The sequence below is a fragment of the Azolla caroliniana genome, unplaced genomic scaffold (genome assembly GCF_043228905.1).
Source record: "Azolla caroliniana isolate FFs.n. ecotype wild unplaced genomic scaffold, voAzoCaro1.0.p SCAF_4, whole genome shotgun sequence".
NCBI classification, from domain to species: Eukaryota; Viridiplantae; Streptophyta; class Polypodiopsida; order Salviniales; family Salviniaceae; genus Azolla; species Azolla caroliniana.
Genome location: NW_028230439.1, coordinates 4716977 through 4727977, shown reverse-complemented (window position 1 = coordinate 4727977; position 11001 = coordinate 4716977). Strand labels below are relative to the sequence as shown.

General features: G+C 36.1%; 1 protein-coding gene across 1 annotated transcript; it reads left to right on the top strand.

Moving 5' to 3' along the window:
* The first annotated feature begins 2610 nt into the window (after window positions 1–2610).
* Window positions 2611–7957, top strand: LOC147864922 (transcription elongation factor SPT4 homolog 2-like). The gene is made up of 5 exons (XM_087317714.1): window positions 2611–2764; window positions 6846–6937; window positions 7266–7321; window positions 7431–7492; window positions 7576–7957. Exons 1-5 carry the CDS (start codon window positions 2675–2677, stop codon window positions 7618–7620), a joined length of 345 nt encoding a protein of 114 aa, XP_087173840.1. The 5' UTR covers window positions 2611–2674; the 3' UTR covers window positions 7621–7957.
* The last annotated feature ends 3044 nt before the right edge of the window (window positions 7958–11001 follow it).

Below are 11001 nucleotides of genomic sequence, written 5' to 3'. Positions count from 1 at the left end.
ATATTCTTATTAGAACCAAGACATTTTTTACAAGAGTAACATGAAAATCTCTAATGATGTTACCTGCATCCATCCTTAACTGGTAATATTTGTTAATGGATTGATAAGACAATTCATGAATTGTTATTTGTTGGTATAAATCTACTTATTTTTTGCTCGAACCCCCAATCAACTTTATCTAGAGTTTCAGTATTCATATACACCTCATTAGTGGGTCAACCTATTTCCTAGTTGAAGCATTGTTCAACATTCTCTATGCCAAAGGTATGGAGCGTTAATTGTTCAAAAAAACACCCCACTTTTCACTAACAATAGATGTCACTTCCACTTCTAGAACCTACATCTCCTCAAGATGGTGAAACCATTAACCTTAACTTGTGCTTTGAGTTAACCATTGTGATTTTCTTTAAGTTAACTACATTTCATATATGCAATCTGTCAACGTTTCAACATTTATTGAAAAACTATTCAATTTTAGAAGTGATCATTTTGACACTTGTTAAATCTCAAAAAATCAGCAAATTTTATATGTTATTTAAAACATGTGATACTGGTGTATCAAGTTTTTGAAAATTGCCTAAAATTGCAATATTATAAAAGGAATCTACAAGTGGAATGGGTGATCCTTCCACTTGTCAACGCGAACATGTTGAAAGAAAATAATTCCTTAATGCGCACTAACAAAGTTTCAAACTCTAAAGTCTCCACTTCTTATACTTAGTAAATAGCTCTAACCATTAGGCCATTCACCCTTATTTATTATATACATATGTTTTTGTAACCTGGCTAGACTCTCTTTTTATCTACTTTCTACCTTCAGCCATGCCAAATCATGACAACATTGTGCTTTGAAGTATGCATATCATTTCTTAGGAAGGAGACACATCAAGAAAACTTTTGTACTTAGCTCCCATGCGTCAATATTGGATTTCGTATGGACGCTAAAACAAATCTCCTGTGTGCTCTCTCTAACCCTCTCACTTTCGAGCTCATCACACCCATGCTCTCGCTTTCTGAAAGTCACGCTCCAAGTGTACTAAAACAACCAAGTGAAGCCCAAACCAGAGACTCTTGCATTATGTCAATTGTGTGTTAATAATAATGGGTCGTTCAATGATCAGATAAAGTGTGTCCCATGGCCCCAGACATATAGAGCGTGTTGACATTGTGGGAAGTTTCTAGAACATTGAGAAGCCCTCCCAAGACATCGTTGATAGGACTCTCAATCATAATACGTAATATACTCAAATGTAGTGGCAAACATTCTTTTTCATACGAATGAAAACGAATGCGTATGTTATCAAAACTTTTTTTTTTATTTATTTACACTTTTTACCTTAGCTTACATACCTTGAAAAAATCATTTACCTCACAATAAAATTAGGAATGGGCTATTTGCCCCCCCATTTTGGCTATTCCCCCCCCCCCCCCCCCAAAAAAAGGCGTAGTTACTCTTCCTTCTTTCTCTTTCTTCTTCTTCTTCTTCTTCTTCCTCAAGTTTCCAATCAATACTGTGGATTCCTTTTTCTTTTACATGATGTCTTAGGCGATGGGGAGGGTCGGTGGTGGCTGCTGGGTGCCGCCACTGGAGGAGGAGGAGGTGTGGGTAGGGAAGCAGCGGCAGACGAGTCCCTGTTTGTCTTTTGCGAGTATCGTCAGTCAAGCCTAGAGGGTTGCGATATTTTCCCCCATAGTAGCACTTGAAAGTGACTTTTCTATTGTCACTATGCTTATCCACCACAACAATTATATTTTGAGCACGGAAATGGTCCTTGATAAAACTTATTAGAGCCCCTCTCTCAGTGAAGGTTCTATTGATAATTGAAGCTGAAGACGGTTGGGGAGACATGTTGTGAAGCCAAAATGGGGGATTAGCAAAACTACCAGAATTTTGGGGGGCAAAATAGCCAAAATGTTGAGAAGTACTAGAAATTTGGGGGGCAAAATAACCAAAATGTTGAGGACTACCAGAAATTTGGGGGGCAAAATAGCCAAAATGTTGAGAAGTACCAGAAATTTGGGGGGCAAAATAACCAAAATGTTGAGGACTACCAGAAATTTGGGGGGCAAAATAGCCAAATTGTTGAGAACGACAAGAAAATTGAGGGGCAAAATAGCCAAAATGTTGAGAACTACTAGAAATTTGGGGGGCAAAATGGAGGGGACAACTATGTGTTGAGCTACGAAGTAAGAGCTATCAAAATGTTTTTGTTTTGGTGAGGGAGAGAGAGCTATCAAAATGTTTTTTTTTTGGGTGAGGGAGGGGGAGGAGCCAAGCTAGAGGAGCCAAGCTATATCAGAGAATGTTTTTCTGTTGGGGGAGGGGAACGAAAATGGGTTTGGGGGGGCCAAAATGGGGGAAGAACTATCAGAGATTTTTTTTCTTTGTGGGGGGTGGTTTAGCCAAAATAGCCAAAATAGAGGGGCCAAAAAGTTATGGCAAATAGCCAAAATGGGGGGGGCAAATAGCCCATTCCTAAAATTATAAATAATGAATACAAAAGTATGGTATTTACCATACTCGAATGAGAGACCTCGCGTATGGTACGTATGGTTCATACTATGCAGTGTCTCAATACTTGTTGTGGAGTCGTGGACTCTGGAGTGCGGACATACAGCGCTTCAGGTTTAAGTTTTCGATAATTTACAATATTAGCTTCAGCCTCCAGGCGCCATGGCTGCTGAATCTGCGCAGGTTCCGACGAGTTTCGGAAGGGAGCTCAGAGCTTGTCTTCGCTGTCGTCTTGTCAAGACTTACGATCAGGTTTTCCCTCGCTTACTTCTATTTCTCCTTTCTACAGAAACCGTCTGATTTTCCAAGCCTTTATGATTCAGTTATGTCTATGTTCTCAACATCCTCGTTTCCTTTTCTCTGTTTCTATCTGCTCTGGATTATTATTTTTTCTCTTGTGCCTGTGGTTGGTAGATATCTAAAACAGAATGACAAAGGCAGCTTTGTTGACTAAAGCCTTTCTCTTTACAACAAATTTCGCTGTCCGTTTTATTTTTCTCTTCTTATCCTGTTTTTTAGTTCTGTGTACCGCTGTTCCTTCGTTGTCCGTTCTATTTTTCTCATCTTATGGTGTTTTTTAGTTCTTAGTACTTATGGTGGTTTTTAGTTCGATTACTTATGGTGTTTTTTAGTTCTTAGTACCGCTGTTCCAAAACAGTTTGTTTTATTAAGACTTTCACTTATGCCGAAATTCTCAGTTTTTCATCCGTTTGACTCTACTGGCTATTTTTGTGGTAGTTCGTACATCCATCCTTAAAGAACGTTTGATAGACATATATTTTGATGTTTGGTTGAATGTTTGAACTTGCTGGCTGGAAGTGTTAATATAAAATTTGACAGAAATATGTAAATTTTCTTCTGAGTTCATATACGTTTCTGTTATTTCCTGATAGTCTCCATCTATTTATGCTCGAACTACAGTAGTATATAAATTTCCTACTAAAATCTTTTAAATCTATGTATATTCCACATTTTTCTTTTACATTCTGCAAGTCCTCATTTAGAAATTCTAAAACTAAGCCCGTAACACTATGAGAGCAATGAAGAGAAAGTCAAGAACTGAAAAAAGTTACAGATATTTGTGTATGTATTGAGGGAAATGCATCATATCTAGAAACTTAAAGAAAGTAGATTAGCGGGCAGATGATGATTATATGTTATTCTTGCCATAGCTTGAAGAAACTGGTCATTTTCTATTCTTCATCAAAATCTTATGAGTAAGTTGGAACTTCTTGTTCATGCCTTTAAACTTGGTTTCAACAGGCAACCAATGAGCTTATAGTGACGACGATGAATGTGAGTTGTGTTGTGTATTAGTTAAGAGAGAGAGATAGAGAATGATGTCTCCTGATTGATCCCTTCCTTTGTTGCCCCTGATGTTATAGTGTCACTGTTTATCCTTGCCTTTTGTGTCATGTTTTTTATTTTTGATACCTATAAACACATGCACATGTTTTGTCCCATACACTACTTTTGTCTTCTAATAGGCTTAGATTTTTTTATTACTTGCATTCTCTCTTGTTTAGTATACTTCAATAAACTATACAAGTACTTACCAATGCACCAATGCTTGAGGCAAAGATATCAAAGTAATGTTATCTAAGAATCATGGACTCTCCAAAGATGGAGACTTGTTAAACCTTAGGAGAACTTGGCTTTTTTTAACTTCATAGTGATTGTTGACACGTTTTATGAAAATGCTAATCCATGCACTAGTAATTGATTTTGCAACTATTGAAGTTTTCCGAGAACCTGCAAAAAGGCCTGACTATTTAGATTTAGAATTGAAAGTTTTAACTTGATAATTGCACAGTATGAAATTTACCAAATCAGTAACAATATTGTGCAATTGACAATAAGTAGTTGCATGGTTAGACTTTATAGGTAGATTTATCAATTATGGATTGGCATAATGGTGTATATCATCCATTCATCTACCTTGATTGCATAATAATTTGTGTGCAAGTCTTGTTATGGGCAATTGATTTTCAGGCACCAATCTTGTAGTCCATGTATGGCAAGTCTTCCTCAAGAAATCTCTCCTCTCTCTCCCTCTCAAGTTTATTGTTCACCATGGGCTCAGGCCTGTACCATAAATTGCAATAATAGTGCATGGTTAGACAATATAGGTAGATTTATCAATTATGGTGTTTAGAGCTACATGACCAATCCTGCTTCCAGCAATACTATGCTGTTGGTAAGGCTTACTTCCGAGAGGCTAGGAAGGCCATATAGATAGCTAACGGTGTTGCTGCTAACACTTCAGCTATTGTACGGACATACACGCTAAATTCTCAGGTCAGGTAGGATGGCAGTACTGGCAAAGACACAGGTGCGAAGCATGGTGCTGAAGAAGAAGTGGTAAAAAGCATAGTATGAACCATACATGCATTTGCATCCGAGTAGTATGTTTCAATCATTTGAGTATGCTAAACACCCTCAAAGCATGGTAAATACCATACTTTTGTATTTAGTATTTATTATAAGGTAAAACTTTTTTTAAGGTAAGGAAGTTAAGGTAAACAATATTTTAAAGTTGCATACTATGATAAAATGTGTAATATACCTTCGGTTTTGGGGACCATTGTTCTACCATTGGAACTATTCTCTTGATATTAAGTAATTACTTGAGTAATGGTTTTATGTGAGTGCGTGGAAATCCAACTATTCTACTAGGTTGCTTCCCGCGCTGTTCACAGCTTGCTCCCCTTTTGTGGCATGGCACAGCACAAATAAGACAAACAAGAAAGCAGAGATTGTACAGGAAGCTGGCTGCCACAAGCAAGACTTTGTATTTGTGTATTCTCTCATATCTTTCCAGTGGTCTTCCAAAAATCTTATAATTGGCATAATAATGTATATCGTCCATTCATCTATACTTATTGCATGATGATTTGTGTGCAAGTCTCGTTATGGGCAATTGATTTTCAGGCACAAATATCGTAGCCTATGTATGGCAGGTCTTTGTCTCGACACCTCTCTCTCAAGTTTAGTCCTCACCATGAACTCGACCCTATCCTATAGATTGCAATAGGTCTCGTGTGGTCATTAAAAAGATTGTTTCTCTCTCTACAGGGTTGAAGTATAGGGTGGTAATACCCCTATGTCCACTTGGAAAGGGTTTTAAAATGTCCAAATGCACTTCCTTCTGAAGTTTCTTCAACTCAAGCTACAAACACCATACATGCTCGTATTTGATTGGATCACTCCCCATTGCTATCATGACCATGGAAATTGTTGTTGACGATGCTTAAGATTAAGAAGAAAAACTCACATCAACTTCTTAGAATCATTTGGCAAGAACGAGAAAAAAACCTCACATCACCTTCAATGCCAGATGATGTCTTGGGACACAAGTTAGAAGACATGTTGACGATGCCTATCTTTCCTCGGTAATATTTCAGTGTCACACTCTGATACAATGCTTTGCGTTGGGCCACATTCTAAGTTTGCTTTCCACACATTTTAAATCCAGTCCACTCCATACATACATTCCTCTCATAGTCTCAGTGTGTAGTCTCAATTGCGGTTAATAAATTTTTTGAACATTGAGATTCACTATTCAATTCCACCTGTACTGTTTGAAAATATTTTTTTCTGGTCTCCTAGGTAATATTTGCCTTCTAAGAACATTAATAAACTCTCTTTCTTTCTCACACAGATAATATAACCGCAACAAGAAACATCTCATTTTTTTTTGAAAAAATTGATTGAGAACAAAGTTACATTTGTGTTTATAGTGTAACATAGCAATGCTCTTGAATTTATGTAATTTACACGTTAATTTGAATGTTTCTGAGGCTAGTTATGTATATCCAATTGTGATTTAGAAGGGAACTTTTGTGCCATTCTATTTTGTTTCTACTTTGAGTAGGGTTTTATAACTTGGGTGCTCAATGTTTTCTATTGTGACTTCGATACGCTTTTCTCAAGTTAAAACACTTATTAATACAAGTGGTGTATGCACTAGATTTTATTTACTTTGCGCACTAAATATAAATGCTTTGAAGGCCCATATGTGTCTCCAATGGTATTTTCAGAGGCCATTCTATTGGATTTAATTTTGAATAGGGTTTTGTGATTTTGATGCTCTTTGGTTTTCTAATATCAATTGCACTACTTAGCAATTTGAGAAGGCCTTTCTATTGCGTTTACTTTTGAGTGAGGTTTTGTGACATCGATGGTCTTTCATTTTCCAATGTTAAAAGTCCTATTTTGAGGGTTGTTCGTATATTTTAGGGTTATTTTGAGGGTTGTTCGTATATTTTAGGGTTAGCCGAAGGCTTACACTATAATATCTTGGATGTGTTTTGATTTCATTTGTGGTTTTCAGTTCAAAGATGTTGGCTGTGAAAACTGCCAATTCTTTAGTATGGAACATGATCATGACCGAGTGCTTGAGTGCACAACACCAAACTTTTCTGGGTATGCTATTAAATCTTATAAGCTCTTTGTTTATTTTATAGAAGTTAAGTTCTTGTGTATTTAATATTGCATGTAGTATGTACATACTATGTATGCATACAATTGATAACTCTTATAGGCTTTTTTTTATTGTTTACATTTTGAGTTCTTGTATGTTATATATGTGTGTAAAGGCATTGTATGGAATACCACAATAAAATCTTAGCAATCTGTTAGATTGTTATACAAGATTTTAGATCTTGTGTATGTTAATGAATAGTAAGACATTGGTGTTATTATATAGGTTTCGAGTTCTAGAGATATGAATTTCAATGCTTGTCTTTGATAGCTTGATTTCTTCTATGGAGCCCGCAGGAAGCTGGGCAGCTCGCTGGTTAAGAATAAGTAAGTTTATTTAATGCAAGCCAATTGAGATATCTGAGTAGGCTGCTGTATATCTAGATATATTAATAATAAAGTATATACTATGATATACTTGTGTGTACATATACAGGTAGATTTGTTCCTGGATGTTATGCATTAGCTGTCTCCGGACTACTTTCCGAAGAAATGCAGGTTCAGTTTTCATGTAGTGGATCACGTAGATTTAGTTATTCTCATGTCGTGTTCAATCTAATTATTTTTATACATCCTTTCAGGGGATATGTGAATACAACAATGTTCAATATGTGCCTCCAAGGTGAGCTGAAATCAGAAGCACAAGATGATTGTAAAGTCTTGTGATGGAATCAAATTCAAATGAGGAACTCTGTTTGATATTTGCTGGTCAATACCTTCATCTAGAAATTTAAATGCTGAGTTTTGCTTGGGAATACGAACTGTGATTGTAGCAGTCTGTCTTTAACTTAGAACGTAAACTATTCCCAGATATTTTGCTTAGCTTACTTAAATAGTGATCAATACCAGTCCTATGGATTGTATTATACTTTTATGATACCCTACAGCTTACACGGCAAAAATGTCGTCTTATCTTACCCAAGAAAACAGTATTTCTAATTTTCAGATAAATTCTTGGGGCCATTTATTTTGCTCACAATCCTTGCTCATTGTAGGTTTATTAGGCAAGCATTCAAGAAGTACACCTACAATTCAGTTAAAATTGCAAGCTATTCTTTCTGCAGAATTTTGATTGTGGGTCTAATTGTTTGTGAGAATATATATGAAAATGTTGCAGTAAAAAATCATTATCTGTATATTGTTTACACATAAATGATTTAGGATCAATTGAAGTTTCCGTTGACTATATCCTCTTGAGAAATGTTCGAGCAACTTTGTTGAAAACAGCTGTACTTAAAATTTCTCGGAAAAGTTTGTCTAAATTCAGGAGAGTTAATTTTTGTTAATAAGTTTTTATTATCTACATGCATGTCATATTGCTTCAAAGTTCATAAGAACTATCCAAAACTAAAGGGAAAATTAGCCGTGGCAAGGTTGGCTCATAGGAATGGTTTACAGGCTGGCATGGCCAGTGGAAAAATCTAAACTGACATTGTATCATGGAAATTGTTCTGTATTGGCATTTAACCACGTGCAGTTTCTGCCCTGTTTACAGTAAAGTGAAGAATAAGGCATTCCCGATACAGACAAACCATATATTCTACAGCTGTCAAACCCATTATTTTTGTTGTGAATAATTTCGAAACTGAATCTTATATAACGAAATCAAAATTAATCAAGTAGAGAACATACCGAAATGGTTGAGAGACCTTGTTTCTTTCTTTCAGCCAACTAGACACAAATGTAATTCAAGTTACTGTTAGTTGTGCTAATTGCATCACTAATACCTCTTCACTTATAAATTAGTATTACTTCAAACCAAAAGCACATCACCTTGTGGTTATGTAATGTTCCTCATTTGATCCCTTCCAATCCAATGAATTGATAAATGCCTTGTTGTCGTACCATGGCACTTGAGACTAGAAATATAAAGACAAAAATTCTAACATATAGTTGAAACAAAATTGATGCACTTGAGACTACTAAATTTAAAACAAAAATTCTAATATAACTTTATTGTATTAGGAAACATAATGTAATTTAAATTGTTCAATGTAACATTCGCCTTTTAGAGAATAATCACAAATTGACATCTTCTTTATTGAGATCCCTTGTAGCTTAGTGATGGACCAAAGAGGTACATAATCACTTGATGATTGTCAAGATGGTTGATTCAAAAGTATAACCTCGGTCCTCAATGCTAAGCAATAAATTTGGAAAATGTGAACATTGTTACCAACGGAAGATACAAGGAGCCTAAACAGTAGAACCTAATGTCTCAAGAAAACCAATGCATAAATGTGTAGATGTGGGCATGGCATGAACAGTAGGGTGGGATAATCACTAGATGATTGTCAAGATGATCGGTTCAAAAGTATAACCTCAGTACTCAAAGCTAAGTAATAAAATTTGAAAATGTGAACATTGTTACCAAAGGAAGATACAAGGAGCCTAAACAATAGAACCTAGTGTCTCAAACAATCGAGAAACAAATGCACAAATGTGTAGACGTGAATAAGTAGATAAGCAAGAGGATGAGAGAAAACGTCAAGCGAGAGGGTTAGCAAAGATGTGAATGGGAAGATGAAATGATGGATTAGCTTATGAGTGAGGGAACGATAGGGAGAATAGATAAGAGGACACAAGGAGATGAGTTGCATGTCAAGCAAGAGGATAAGCCAACATGTGGGTGAGAGAGAATGAGAAAATGGTTGGGGGGCTCATGTCAAGTGATTTTTATTGGGAGGATCCCTACACAAAAATGGAGTACATGTAAATGAGCAAAGCCAAAAGAGGGAGGCACTTTCTACAATCCACAAAACTAATGCAAGAGATGAGAGGAATGTGGTGAAGCAAAACAATGATACAATACAAATGGTAGAACAAAGTTTAACAAGATAGATAGAAAGACAATGAACTAACAAAACCATGATTGTTATTGATCAACTTGAGATTAACCAATGATACAGATGTTAAATAGAGGTCAACAGAGATGGATGGGAAAACAATGAATCAACAAGCTACAACCCATTATTGGTGTTGACCTACTTGTATTATCTTTCTTATATATTACAAATTACAATGCATGCATTACAACTAGCAAGTGTACAATGCATGCACTACAAATTACTTTCTTCCATTGAAGAAAGTGAAACAATGGGATGCTTATTGCTTATGAAGGAAAATATTTTGGACCTTTTGTATTGCCTTGATACACTTCTAGCCCTAATGCTTTATTTAAGTGGGCATATTAATCATTTTTCAACCCAATGTCGTGATTTCCTAAATTAGGAAACTGAAAACCAATGATTGCTTGCATGAATACATCCTCCTTGAGATAGCCATTCAGGAACATGGATGTGATATGTTGGCTAGTTCGACACAACGAACACATTGCTTTGGTGGCTCACATAGTTTTAAGCTTCGCAATCAAATCAAACCATTCGAAAACCCATTCCTTTTTCCTACATATATTTGTTTCCTATAAGCCTCGCATTGTGGTTTTCCATCAATTCATCAACCCCGTAGTTACACTTCTATACCCATCTAGCTTTGAAGGCATTTCAGTAAATTAGGCAATCTAGAGAAAATCCAACATCTCGTTATTATTTATACTCTCAAGATCAAGTTCTAGAGCTTCTTTCCATCATGGTTCTAGCTTCGTAGACATTTCCATAGAGTTTGGCTCCTTGTAATTGTCAAGGATAACACATGCAAGGGCTAATTCACAGTAAGGTCCGTTGCATGCTTATGCCATGCATGCTTCTTTATTCTCTTTGACTTGCTATGACATATTGCCTAATCCGCAAATTGTGAATTTGGTACTTGAGTAGATCATCCAACTCAAGACGTGGTATACTTTCTTTTGTTGGATAGAGTTGGTTAGGCCTCACTAAGCTCTAAGCTTGATCTTCTTCTATGATCCTCAACTCTTGCACCTTTTCCACTATTAATTTGTGAGTGTTGTATCTTTGTAATATCTCTAACATCTTCGTGGAGGTATGTGAGCCTTCATCAAAATCTACATCCTGATTGAATATCGCCTTTTATCTAGATGCATCATAAAG